The sequence below is a fragment of the Aphis gossypii genome, chromosome 3 (genome assembly GCF_020184175.1).
Source record: "Aphis gossypii isolate Hap1 chromosome 3, ASM2018417v2, whole genome shotgun sequence".
Classification (NCBI taxonomy): domain Eukaryota; kingdom Metazoa; phylum Arthropoda; class Insecta; order Hemiptera; family Aphididae; genus Aphis; species Aphis gossypii.
The window spans coordinates 2,685,477-2,701,580 of record NC_065532.1 but is presented as its reverse complement, the minus strand read 5'-3'; the positions used below and the strand labels follow the sequence as shown (position 1 = coordinate 2,701,580).

Sequence of the window (16,104 nt, the reverse complement as noted above, 5' to 3'; positions counted from 1 at the left end):
TTATACTTTGTATATTTCGTGTAAAAAAATGTATTATATTCTAAAAATTAACATCAAATGTGTATTATACTATCTATTTAAGGAAACATTTTATTCTCCATTGTTTGGGTTGCTTCAATAAGAATTAAGGACTTTGGAAATCATACAAAAACAATGGGAAATTTAGTAGATACCGCTGTAAAGTCATTTATTTATATCTAAATGTATGTTGTTTTTTTAAGTAAAACTTATTTTACATCAAATAGAATGGTGATGCTAAGATATCTTGATTTTTTTTGAACACTTATATACAAGAATTACTGTACCATTTTTTCTTGTTTCCTTACTTTTTTATTTGGGCTAAAAGTTGCTGATGTTGGGACCGATACATTTTAGTTTTCGTGTAATATTATACAGAGCCTATCTTGAAGTTTGTTATCTCTGAAACCTTTCGACTATAAGGAAAGTAGCGGGGAAAAGTTAAAAAGTTAATATAACAGATGTTCTTGTTCGAGACCCAAGAACTACGTTATTTATAAAGATCGCAACATTTTTATATAGAAGATTAATGTTGGTTGAAAAAAATAAAAGAAAACGACCAATATTATGAACTCGAGAATAAGATAAATGTGAGAAAACCGGACACCTGGTAGACGACTCTTTGGTATAGCACTGGCCCTGGGTGTTTTATTCGACTTCCGAAAACCCGAAAACCAAACATAGTCTATAGAAATTTAAACGTTAACCCTTCAGAAAAGTAAATATATATTTATTTTCTCCGATATCCATGCTGTTGAGTATAAATATAATTTATGATAAATATGGTCGTACTGAATGGAAAATTCTAAGTTATTTATACTTTTGGTTGTATACAATGTAATCTACACGCATTATACTGTATTGGTTTATAGGTTGTAGTTTAAATACCTAGATTAAAAATACTATTGAAGCGTAAACATAATTTGTTTATACATATTTAATGTTCGCTGAGTATATGTCAAAAAAATTAATAGTCTATAATTATTCTTTTAACTTTAATCAACAATAAATGTAAAAATTTGTTTCTAATCATTGTCAGACTTTAATATTTTTAGAAATAAAATGTATTCCTGTATGATTTTAAAGAATATTCATCATTCATATAAATAAACAAAAACACAAACGGTAAATATTAAATTATAAAATAAAAATAATTACCTTAATTTATTTCATATTATAATTTTATAAATAATTTTGTTTACATTGGTGTTTGAATATAGTTCAACTATGTTTTTAATTAATTTGTATAGTTTATATATATATTATAGGTACTTATATTTTAAACGCATAGAGATTTGTACCCAAAATATCAAAAGATGAGTGTTGCCAATAATGTCTACACCGTTCATCAAATATATTAAATTTTTTTACTACATTAGTATAGTATACTAAAGTTATACAACAGTACTATATACATATAGTATACGACCTAGGTACCTAGGTACCTCCTATACCTTGGATGGTAATTTAGATAATTTTCAAGAAAACGCTCGGAACCGAAATAAGTTTTTACTATACAGAAACTATTAAATAACTCAAAATATGTTTATGTAATGTAAGTAATAGAATGAAAAAGTATGGAATTTATCATATTATTGGGGTCAACCAATCAATGATTATACTCTTCCAGGACTGATGGTGAACTAGAAGTTCATAAAGATGAGGATTTTCCTATTCATGATGTACGGCAAAAATCTGGCTGCGCAGTATCGCATGTATAGTATACTTGTATTATATAGTGCGTATAGTCATTGTTGAATTGCCGCTGTAATGGATTTCATAGTGCCCCGGGATTTTTATCCACTCGTTTTTCGCTGGACAACGCGAGAAAGATGGAAGGTATAATAATGAAGACCAAAAAAAAAAAAAATAGTTTCCAATAATATTATAGTAAATTTTTATGTTACGACGCAGGTACACGGAAAACATTTTTCTCTTCCTCTAATAAGTACAACTATTATTACCAGTTTATCCAGAAGGTAATACCTATTATTATTATTATTTATTATTATAGGTACGTGGAGTTCATTTTATTACATAATGTGATCATGAAAGAGAAACAATGCGTTTTATATTATGTAACGTACAATAATGCATTGACATGCTAAACTTTAAACAAGTAATTGTATAAATGAACAGCGCAGAATATCTACCAAAGAGAATTTACATTATACATGAATACAATATTACAAATAACCCTGTATTTTATTAATTATACAGTCATAATTATTATAAGGTATTTAATAAATACTATATATAGATTATACTCATTAGCTGATAAAATATTAGAAATAAATAAATAAGAAAGAAACAGTAAAACCTCTCTATAACAGAAAAAGTCAATAGTTTTGGTTCAAATAATGTAGTAAAATTAACTTCTTGATAGAACACTCTTTAAAACGAAGACATTTGTTGGTCCTAAACAATTCAGTTTTATTGTAATTGTAATACATTGATATGATAATAATTATTTATTTGTTTATTTATAAAATCAAATTTTTACATATAAAAAAGCATATCATGAAGCTAATTAAATATAACTAATGATAAACCTAGTGATAAACCTTTTCTATATTATAGTCTTAAACTACATGCTTTACCTACATACTTATTATTGTACAAGATTTTTTTTTTTAACTTAGAATGTTAATTATAATTACATATTGTTTATTTTGTATTCTCCTTACTTCTTATAACTAACTACTGAGTATAATATTTTTATAAATTGACTATAATATCAATTACATTTTTATTAATTACCTATTAATTATATTATACATTAGGTATACACATAATATGGTCGTAACTTATTGTCGATGACACAAAATTTCACACAATCTATTTTATCATAAAGGTACTGTAACGCTTACTATTCTTGAAATGAAATAATGTAATAATAAATATATAGGTACTCTAATTTATAAACTGTAATAATAATGTATAATATTTTACATGGATGTACATATTATTATGTAGTACAATAGTACATTATATACTACATTATGAAATGTTTCTAACGGACTGATCACGAACACAATAATAATAGTAATACTAAAGTATGAAAATAATTAACAACAGTAATAGTAAGTATAATTTTAACGATCTCCACATCACAACAAATATACAAAAACTTAACCTCAACGACTTGTCCCACGACGATCAACGACCAATAATCGGCTATATACTACAACTTTAATATATTATACTTATATTATTTATATATACGACAGAAAATCCGTCCAACGATTAAGTAAACAACACTTGTTCCGTAAAGATTATATACGCGCACGGTACAAATTGTAAAAAAGATTCCCCCCAGAGCCTTTTTTTTTAATGTTTAATGCATTGACTTATTGAGCCTACTTTATGTTAAATCAATAAATTATATAGGTATCCTCCCAGAACAAAATCATAACTACGCCACTGAATACACTTATAGATTGAATCACACTCAAAAAATAAGAACATTAAAATTATCAAACTACCTTCCTGTCTTACCTACCACATACAAATTATAAATTGTGCTTCTAATAATAATATATTATTTATATTTATACTAATAACGACACCCGTGCGCAATCAGCCGTGTACCTATATTACGCACCTAATAGTGATGCACCACGCATAATGATAATATGGTGGTATTTCGATATTGATACCGATACGACTAATTTATAGAAAGTACATCAATATTCGATATTATTTTATTAAATTTTCTATTAAATATTTATTTAAATGTCAAGATAGCTAATCAATGACAAAGAATAATAAACATAAACGATAAACAATATTTTCTATTTTTTCATCCATGATTTTAATTAAATATTTAATTTTTCTTATTTTTAATAATATAAATATGACAACTTTTTTAATGTCTACAATTCTAAAATAAATGAGTCAATAAATATAAATGAATCGATATCGATAATTGAAAGCATATCAATGAACACGTATGCATCGGCAATTAATAATTATAATTTATATTAATAATAACGATTAACGGTGGCGACTGATTTTAAAATTGCTACCTACCGTGAAGTCATTATTATAGCTACGATCATTTTATATTGTATATGGATATCATGTTCCAAACAGTACCTAATTAAATTTCAATTATACAAAAATATTATAATAAGTAATTACTGTAGTGTTATAGGATTTATTGTAAAATTCTCAAGTGTTTTCTGAAATAGAATATTAAATCTTATCGGGACAATATAATTTAGTTTCAAAACGTGCTTAAAATGTCGACTACTGAGGATGATGGATATATTATATGTTTAGACATGCTATAGAGATTACAAATTAGTGATACGGCTACAGTGCACTTCAGCCAATATTGGAATATTCTAAACACAATTTTATACGTAGTATATTATAAATTTCAATTACTGCAGGAAGCGGTAATATTCAATTTTCAACCAGGATGCCAACAATTTATGTGCCTAGTACCTACGTTTTCAAATTCCATTATGCTAAATGAACGGGACATTACTCGTTTTACTGGTTTATGGGGGAAAATAATATGTAAGTACTATATATATATGTATAAATATGTATTATATATTTATCACCATTCAATCATAGAAGTGCAAACAGGAAATGTAAAATGTAATTTGAAACTACGCATTAGTTATATTATATATTTATTGAAATATTAAATAAAATACAAATTTATAACACACATTTAATGCCTTTTCATGCTTATAAAATCTTGATATTATTATTTTCTATCATTCATTCGTTTATGGTATAACAGAAAAATATTAATATTAATGATTATTTAAATTTTAAATACACTATAATATAATTATTTATATTTATACTTATTAAGCTTTTGGCAATAATTATAAAATATAAGATTTTACTCTAGTTAAGCTAAGTAAGTGGCGTTATAATCTACCTTTAAATATTATAACTAAGATTGCGTGATGTTGCAACCTAGCTCTAGTATCTTGACATAGCCTAACCGTCTGTTAAGTCATACTGTAAATCATCTAACCATCAAATTCATTCGACTAGATGTTTAAAAAGACTACCTGAAGATATATTGTTCAACGTATCAATATAATAGTACTTATATGACTATTGACTATCAGACTATGCTTGGTGAGGGGACCTCAAATTATTATTTAAGATACTGCCTTTTGGTAATCCAGAGGTTCATTTTTACTTATGACATGTGAAACTTATCTAAATGATTTTATTAAAATATTTAATTATGAGCAATAAATTCTGGTTTCAATATTATCTAGTGACTAGTGTAATCGTTTTACAAATGGTCGAATTATAGTTATTTGTTATCATAATAGCTTCATTTCCCTATCAATTACTATTTTGTTGACAATTTCGGTAACAGTAAATTAAAATTGCCAAATTAACAAAAACGCCAAATAAAGGTTCAAATAAAAACGAATATTTACTTATTGAGAAACCTTTAATAATTTTATTAGAATATATTTTAAACGATGCATACATTTTAATGTATTACTGTGTTAAATTTAACTTTTGATAAGAAAAATTTAAAAAAATTGTTATTTTTTATTTTTAGTTTGAAATAATGCTTCTAAGACATTTTGTTGTAATCTCTTAAGCAAAAATAGAAAAATAAAATATATTTGGTTTACAGGATATAACAAATTATCACACGGCCGGATTAACGAGAGTTTACTGTACGATCAATATAAATATAAACACTGGTAGGTATATAACATAATATACTATACATAATATTAAAAGTACTATAGCAATTTTAGGCATTAATAGAGTCTATTATATACCAATTATTTTTCAAATTTGACGTGTAATTCTCTTAATATTTTGAAATTAGTACGTAACCTACAGTTAATCGGTAGTTTAGCTTAAAAAGTAGCTATTATCTATTGAATTATATAAAATTATTCAATCTGAAGAATTGGAAACTATATTATTTATTCAAAACCATAAATTTTCATCATGGAATAAAAATGTATGCCATAACTGTAATGAACAAAAGTTAATATTCAAAACACCGGTGTTAATTTACGAACAATATTATGATCTTGGTCCATTTTTAAGCCCGAAATTCTGCGAATAATGCACGTGAATAATGAGAAGATGTTTTCCCATCACTTATTCATAGCATGGTATCATTTCATTAATTTTCTGATTGACGTTAATTCAACACACTAGTTGAATTTTTAAAACAAAATACTTGAAATATGTACGATTATAAAAACTCATGAAATAGTTCGAAAATGAATATTATATTTCATCATAAATAAATTTAAAAAAAAAAAACAATAGTCATCAAAAAAAAATTATAAAACATTTTTTTTTGTTTTGCTTCAATACTATTACAGGTTGATGTTGGCCACAGAGAGAATGAAATCACAAAGCGATTTTACTGGGGATTTTGGAAAAAATGGCATAAAATCATTGTGAATATGACAAACGCTTGTCGTTTAGAATAAATCGTTCAGTAGCGATGAACACACTGAGATGGAGTGTGGTGGCAAGGCGTAAATGTTATGGGGTATGATGGTAGTTGTGAGGTCGTCGAAAGAGAGAAAATGCAAATGCCATAGACGTTACTCAAAACCAACAATGATGAACGATGTAGGAATTAGAGCGGTACATTAAACTCATTTGAATACACGAACGGACCTCAACACGGCCAACCATTTATTATACAAACCATTTTCAGACTATTTTTATATTGCTCAGATATAGCATTAAAAAAATGTGTGTAGAAAAGTGAGAGGAACGGGGAAAATGATGGGGAAAATCCGTTTAAAGGAACATTTTTCAATTTCTTTCCATCCCTTATTACGTCTGTTGACGGTTTATTTACTTTTCTCTTTAACCTAATGGTTTTTTTTTTATTCAGCAAATATTATTCTCACACATAATGACTATAAATAGGGTTGTATACATTTTATAACGTGTGCAATCCCATAAATATTACTCTACATAATTGTATAATTGACTGCCTGTCAAGAACCAAGATGAACATATTTAATACTTTTTAGAACAGTCCCTCTAACATGATAAAAGTTTGTTCAATGATTTAATATTTGATATAATATGACATAATTACATATTTATATGTAATATACTAATATATTACTATTATACCTATTGCATCCCATTAACTTGCCAATTATGTTGGTGGTTAGTAATTACCGAATATCACTACTTATTTATTATAATATATTTGATTAAAATCTGATAAAAATCTATCAACTTTTATTTATACTTTAACATTTTTCAAACACTAAAAATATGTACTGTGAAATAATATTCAAATGTATTTTAATCATAAATATAGAATAAATCTTAATAATTTTATACTCAAATATAAATACAATTATATTAACATAAAATATGTTTTTAATATTAATAAACAGAAGTATAAAAATAGTATAGTATAGTCCATTATATCACTTAAACATAAATAAATATTAATTACTATTAATAATACTTAATATACTTTAATAACAAATTTTCCTATAAGCATAGGTAATGTTTACTATCTACTTTATAGGCTAAGTTTAAAAAAAAAAAATTAAAAAAAACTTTTTTATGTCCTTTAGTTTTTGTTGGAAAATAAAATAATCAGTTAAAAAAATACATTTATAAAATATTTTGTTTATTAATACCTATTGTTTTTTATTTTTTTTTATAGGTATAATCGTATATTGGTTAATACTTTAAAATAAATAATATAAAAATATAACGATTACCTACGTATATATTTAAGTGAATATAGTATAAATTGTATATTTGTAGTTGTACAAATATTCTATTCATTTAAAAATGGACTGTGTTTGGATATTAAAAATAAATTATATTAATTTAGTAATCATCGATATTAAATTGATTATAAATCAAAGATTTTTACATTAGTCTGTCTTCGATAAAAAAAATATTGTTTAAGACTAACACTTCTTTTTAAAGTTTTTCCAAGTACTTGCGATTTTTCATACCTGAAAGACTACGCAATCACTAGAATCGGAAACTTTATGTATACAAAATGTTCTGTACTTATAACAGCTAGACTTATCGAAGCGTAATAAATAACGTATTTCTCCAGCTGAAAAGTTTCTTCCTTTTATTCAACTGTATTACAAGCTATGGAATAGTTTTTTTTGTGGAAATATTATTTACGTGAAGATTTTTTTGTTTTAATAATAAAGACTAAAAATAATATACAAAAAATAAAAATCTGTAGTTTAATTATTTATTTAAAAACAATTAACACACAATTAAAATTAAATCATAAAAATGTATTAAATTGTATATTAAATTATTTATTGTTAAATAATAAATGAATCTTTGATCAACTTCGGAACTTCATTCACTTTGAAACACATTTTCACTAAATGCGAGCCGTACGGAAAATAAAAAGAATCGAGTATGGATTGCCATAATATACTAGAATCTCTCAACCCAAACTCTTGAATTTAAGAGAAAACATAGCCAAGAAGGTATGAAGTACTAATGACAAGATATAATTTGATGGATGTATTAAAGTTTTAAGCTTTTTTAAGCTTAAGCTATATTCTTTTTAAATATTTATAGATTCAATATTGTGTCAACCAACATCATTATAATTATAATAATTAATAGTTAATATAGAATAAGTAATATTACTGCAACAATATGTTTAATATTGTATTATTGATATTATTTTAATATTATATAAAATCTAAATTACTCATAATTAAAATTTGACAAAAAAAATTCTCATAGTTTTTTAGATAATAATAATATACCTAATACAAAAATTTTAACTTGCCATACATCGCATATATATATATATATATATATAGTTCTTGATTAAAAAGATTAGTTTAATTTTCTTAAAAATATTCATTAAAAAAACAATTAAAACAATCTAGTACAAATTCTAGAAAATGCGACTAAACATTAAAAATAAACTAAGTACTATAATAATATATAGACACCAAACGACTCAGAAATAAAAGTAAATAAAAAGTAAAACGAATAATCTTTAGTTGCCTCAACTAATACTAGAACATTGATTGAACAAAATTCTTATGAAGATGCAAAAATCTATACTAATGAAATCATTTATGCTAAATAGAAAAATACTTGGAACAAAAAATAACAAATTAAATGTGATTATAAGGAAAACAAATAGATGGCAGAACTCCAACATAAAACGAAAAGAATAAATTAGAAATGAAATGGTACCTAACTAAATAGATTAAGCTCAGGTCACACCAGAATTACACATGAGTTCCTGACGACTAAAAGAAAAAAACACTTTTATGTTAATTATTAAAAATTCACTTGATTTTACTTTTATTTAAATAAAACATTCCATTAAGAACCTTAGATAAGACGTATTTATATTGTACATTGCGTATAATGTATAAATAATAAATAATGATAATAATAATAATGCATATATAATATTTATATAATATGTTTTACATATTATATCATTGTCAAAATTAATCCTCAATTTAAATAATTTAATAAATTCCAACCATTAAGGTTTTATTTCTATTAGACAAATGACAAACAAAAATTATTCATTTAGTTTTTAATGTTTTTATATATAAATTCATGGGCACAGAGCACCCCCACGATTAGTAACATTTTAAGCAATTTGGCAAAATAAAAAAAAATAAATATTATTCCAACATTTAAATATATATGCTATTATTAACGTAATTAATATTTGCATTGGCATATTATAGTTAATTAAATAAAAAAAAATAAATAGAAAAAAATAAAATAAAATGTATTATAATTCAGTATAGGTAAATTAGAACTACAGTTTTTTTCGTTGTATGCTTTTCAAGTAATTAGATAATAATACTAAATTAATATTATTTTTCCAAGAGAGGGGACAAGTTCATTGTGTGTTCTCTCCACCCAATAAGTGACCATGTATAGATTAATATAATCGGTTTAAAACTGTTCCTCCTATATAATAGAATATTGTTTGATTACTTCAGTGCATCTAGGGTCTAATATGCTATCGATCATACTGATCTTAAGTTTGTGTTCACTTGTAAAATATTTCGTTTCATTAATGATCTATTCTAATTTTTAATTCATTTGTAAATAAATAAGTAATAACTGTACATTAAATCCAATGTGCATTGTAACTGAGAGTATATTTAAATTTTTAATATCATTTTCAATGGTAAGTTTGAGAAATAGTTGTCTTAAGCTTTATTCATTGGATTTAACTTATTATGTATCTAACCTAGCTATTTTGATATTGATTAATTATTTTTTTTATAAATTAAATTAATCTCATTGAATCTGTTTCTGAGTCTAAACGCAAAATATACTTATAGAATAAAGAACGAATACATTTGCTGTTTAATAAACAATAGTTATTAATCAATTAATAGTCAATATTATTTATACTCGCGAGTCAGCATATTATAGTTTATGCGATTTCAATACCTACATTGGTGTGTAAGTTGGTATTAGATTAGGTTTTATCTCGCGCCGTTTTCAGTAAACGAATTAAATATGCAGAAATATGAGTATTTCGTAACGACAACAATAATGTATTAACTAACTGCTACCGATGTTGACACACGTAACTACTGTTAAATAATGACCGACAGAAAATAGCGCATTACAGCAAAATTTGCATAAATTGTGTCACCTAGGTCCTAGACAAACAGTAGGTAATAAACGAATTATATTTTTGAATTTTCAAAACCTATCCTATAATATTATTATAACAATATTATGTAAATACAATAGGTAGATACATTCTAAAATATACTTAATGGTAGTAGAGGCGTATGAAACCGTTTATTCCTATTTTGTGCAATGAACCTGTGAATAATGTAAGTGATTTTATACATCTTACCTTGACGTGTCATCCGGCGCCTAAACTTTGGGAAACGAGCTGTACGTTTTTTTGAATCAGAGGTGATTAAGACTCATTTACACACAATAATATTATAATAGGCACTTGCGAACGTCGATGTGAAAACGATTGATTAAAGATTGAAATGTCACAATATTCGTATACATGAAAAACGCAATAACTGTGAGATTGAGAATCAGATGATGATGACGGACATAAAAAAACTCCAGCCATTACGGTAAACAATATGGTTAGCGGTTACCTTCAATGCGTTTATTTTAGTTGAGCCACGCGCATTTAGAACCTCACTGGATTTTTCTGAAAAATAATATTCTGATAAGGGATTTCCAAAAGATTATATTTTTTGATTCAATATTGAGGTTTTGTAAATCAGAGCGACTACCGTCTGATCTCCATATGATTTAACACAATGAATTAAAGTATTTATAATCAATGGTTGTATGAATAAAATAATTTTGCATCATCGGTAATTAGTAATTAAAAATTTTGAATGACGCAAGTTATCTTTTAAAAAAGATTTCCATTTTTCGTAAATTGTGTTGCGTCATCATCTGTAAATTCGCAAAGCTTAATATAGTGATTTACGGGTTGATGGTATTCTAGCGAGACAAGTCTTTAATGATCCTACATAATATCACCTTAATAATCTAAACAAAACCTGTTTTTGGAAGTTTATGCACTGCAGGTTGGATGTTAAAAGAATGGTACACATCAGTCATTAAACTATTTATTGATTTCTTGAAAGAATAGAATCATTGCTTAAAATTTATTGTATTTACGTATCAGGTATAATAATAATATAATATAATGTATAGGTAGTAGGTACTTTAAAGAGTTCTAGTAATACCAAGATAAAATAGCCATCCTGCAGCATTTTACTGGGTACGTTACTTACAAGTCTGAAAAAAAATCTTAAAGTTATGTAAAAGTTTTGTCATGAAAGTGCGACATTAAAATCAATGTGTATCCCTTAATTCATAAAAATTAAACAAAAAATAACACATGGTAGTTCTCGAAGGGGAATTTTAACCAACTGTATGTCTGTATATAAAACAAAAAAACATTAAGTTACTTGCCTGAAAATCAGAATACAAATATCACTTAATATTTTATACTTACAAATATATGAAAATAACAAATACTTGATCTGAAACGAAATTACTATTTTTATTATTGTTGCCAATATCGGTTTAATCAAATAAAATGTAAATTTTACAAATTAAAATACGAACGCACTCAAAATATTGTCAAGAATTAGTGACTTTAATCTTTAAATTACGGTGCATATTTATCATTACCATATACCAACTACTAACTTAATGTTCTAGTATCAATACTAAATTTAGTTATTCTAATAAAGTATAAGCAATCGATGTATGATATTTATATGCAAGATTTTTTTTTTTTATTATTATTTGTACAATAATATAAAATGTATGGTTTATAAATAATAAAATACTGTAAATTAAGTAACAACTTTTCACTAGTTCAAACGTGCTTTGTCTTCCAATAAATTTAATCTTGACATATACAGTGACTTGATTGATTTAGATAAATATGATTAAATAATATTATATATAAATATAACATTTAAATTTAACAAGTCAAAAGAAAACATACGAAATGCAATAAGAGTTGTCATTATATACAAAAAAAAAAAAAATCATCTTAATTTGTTTTTATAATATAACTAAATTAAAACTGCAGTAGTTCTTCAATTTATTTTTTATTTTTTACCAATACAATCTTTTTTAAGACTTTTTTAATAACGTTTTAGTAATACATGATGAACATAATATACCAAACAAATAAATATATATTATATTTACATATTATATCCTATCATTTCTACTTGCAATCATAACTAGTTATACAGTAAAACTTCCATTAAATGAAATCTCATGGGGAGCAAAAAATTCGGATTACCTATAAAGAAATTTATTAAATAGAATTAACGCATGATTAACAATGTGTCATAGTCTCAAAAATAATTAGTTAAACAGAAAATTTCGTTAAATGGAAGTTTCACTATACATATTATTGATATTTAATATTATTATAGGTAGTATAAAACTATAAAATAATAATTTCACATTTTACAAAAGTATATAATATAATAAAATATTGTCTAATAAATAATAATATATTATTGCTGGTTTTTTTTTCAATTTATTTAAAAATATATCTATTTTATTCTCAAGCTTATAGTTTCATATGCAATATAATAATATAATATAGTTTGAGCTTTTCATAATAGGTACATTACAACTACATTACATTATTATAATATTTGCTTACATTGTGTTATAAAAACATGAAAATAAGAAGAAAAAATATTATCTAAACGTTTTCAAAGTTGTTTGTTGAGTGTATATTACGCAAAATATTAAAACTTAAAAGCGATTCATATATTTTGAAGCTGCTTACATGTTATACATTTCAAAAGAAATTACAAACCTTATGCACGTAGAGCAATAACTTGCAAAAGTTTGAATTTATGCTGTACAAATTTACTAAAATTAAATTACTTTACTACCTATGAAAACAATGTGTTATTTTTTTTATTTTAAGACTATAATATAAAATGTATTACATATATTATTGTATTGATGTGTATTGTCAGAAATAAATTTAAGCCAAATCACAATTAACTTATGTTTGATGCTAATTTTAAATCCTCATTTAATAATAACCAAGTTTGGTCATCGTAATACAATATTTACAACTATTGAATATGATTCAGTGTTGCACTGTCCCTTGTTTATAATATTTAATAATAATTAATAGGTACAGTTATAATAACATTATAAAATAGTTAAATAAACGAAAAATTATAATTTTTATTTATGCGTAGAAAATAAAAACATATAAGAAATGATCAATTAACCTTTAACAATGTAAAACTAAGACACCTTGATTTATTATACTGAAATTAGCAATGTTAATGTTACTTAGTGCTAATTACTGGAAAAAAAACAAAATTCCCACAATCGGCAATTGGTTGATTTCATAAAAAGTTTTTAACCCTTAACCTTTGAGTGTACTCAACTATTTCATTATGACTCGATCGAAAACGAGGTATCACTTGTGTTATATTATGAAATCGTAATACTCCAAATCAGTAAAGTGATAATATTTTTTAATCGTGGTTTAATTTAAATTGGGGTAGGCAGCTATTATCGGTGGTTATAGATAACAGTAAAGGGGTAAAAGTATAATATATATCTGTCTATTATTTTTTATAGAAGTCTGTGTTTGTATTCAATTGTGTTTTTCAAATTATTAGCAAATATCAAAATTCATAATTCATAACTAATACGATAAGTGAATGTAGGTCGCGAAGAAACAAAAATATTGATTGGCGATAATGTATACAATATACATACTATAGGTAATTGTAATTATAGTTATAAATAGAAACGTTTCATACGTTAACATTTAGATGTTATAGAAATATTTATATTTTGAAAAAACGGATGGTTTTTGAATTTAATGTTTTATGAATTTTTAAGTAGAAATGGATCAATAAATGTTCGTGATTAAGGTAGCCACTATAGGTACAGAAAAAAAAAACATGCTTTAAATACACTTTTTGGTTATTTTATATTTTTAGTCAACTCTCACTAATATTTTACCTTAGTTCCGCTAATGAGTAGCAAGTTAAGTACAGTGAAACCTCTATAAGTCGAATTTTCGATAACTCGGATTTTTTTCGGCCCAAATCGATTCCAGTTATCGAAGTTCCATTGTAGTAAATTGGAAAAAAATTTTGTAATACTATTGTTCGATGTTGTAAAATAATTTTTATCGCCACGTCCTGAATACTTGTTCACACTTATTGATAAAAGTGCTATACAATATGTAAAGTTTAGCTAGTAATAAGAATAATATTTTTGAAATATCATAATATAACCTAATAAATTTAAATTTTAAATTAATAATAGATTACTATTAATAGTACTTATTTGGTGTATTAGTTTTCATATTAAATAAATATTACACTTTAGGCTTATAAAAATACACTCATGATTCTTCTGATTACTTCATATTTAGTTTATTTGTATTTACTATTTTGTAAAGTTGCAATAATATGTAAACTATAGTTACTAGTTGAATGTAGAAACTGTCTAGCATAACAATATTATATTTATTAAACTTATTTTATAATCTTTATTGTTTACCAAACATCAATGAGGAATATAATTAATATAATGTTGGTAATATTATGTTTATTATCATCACGTTTACTCAAATCAAAACCAATTGTGTAACGTAAAAATGTTTGTAAACGTATAGGTAAGTACCAACATAATATATTTTAAATTATAATATAGGTTGATATAGGTAGGGTGAGTTTGAAATTTTTAAGAACCATACAGCTCGATACACGTGAAAACTATTTTATTGTTTATATTGTTCACAAACCGCTTTGGTCATACGTACCTGTTGGTTTATCTGGCTGTCCAAGGACTGACGCGGTCGAACAAGTCGCGATCACAACCACTACGACGGTGGTAAACATTGCGTACTGTCCGTACTGATACGAGAACATGAAGTTAGGGACTTAGGGCAACCGTGGATCGGATGTTATATTATGTCGTGTTTGGTTGGGCTGTGGAGGTGAGTAGACGGTTAGAAGACGAGTGTGTTGACACGTGTGTCGCGGCTATGACGGTCGTACTACCTCCATGACGACACTGCCGGCGCGGGACCGTCAATGCCGTGTGCCGAGCGACGTGTCCCTCGTCTGGTACACGATAATCGACGACGACGGTCTTACGGCAATATTCTACACGCAAATCTCGGGAAGCGGCAAAGGTGTAACGTACGTGTGACTAGTCCTATACTCGTATTTCGGTGGTACGAATCGACATTCCAGGCATGTGCGGACGGTGCCGGAGTCATCGGAGAACTGACACGTTGATTTTCCGACCGTGGACGGGAAAACGGATTTCCCGGCATGCGCCTGCGTACACGCACGCACGTTGGCGTGAGTCTCGCTTATGTCCGCGCGCTAGCAGCTCTCACCCCCAGCCTGCTACCCCGAGGCCGATCACAGAAGTCACTACTGTCGTCCATGCCACCGATAATAATTTAGTCTAGGGGTCTGGCGTATTGTTATTTCGGAGACTTTGCATTTTTAGCTTTTAGCATTTCGTTTATTAACGACTGCGTGTACAAATTACTGAAACCAAAGTCAATCGGTATATATTATT

General features: G+C 26.0%; 1 protein-coding gene across 1 annotated transcript in view; it reads right to left on the bottom strand.

Moving 5' to 3' along the window:
- LOC114128976 (locomotion-related protein Hikaru genki) overlaps window positions 1-15,818 on the bottom strand; it is a 121,314-nt gene extending 105,496 nt beyond the window's left edge. Inside the window, exon 1 of the mRNA XM_027993592.2 lies at window positions 15,332-15,818. Within this exon, the coding sequence (XP_027849393.2) occupies window positions 15,332-15,440 (109 nt within the window). The 5' untranslated portion in view covers window positions 15,441-15,818. The remainder of the gene's footprint in view (window positions 1-15,331) is intronic.
- Window positions 15,819-16,104: the final 286 nt, after the last annotated feature.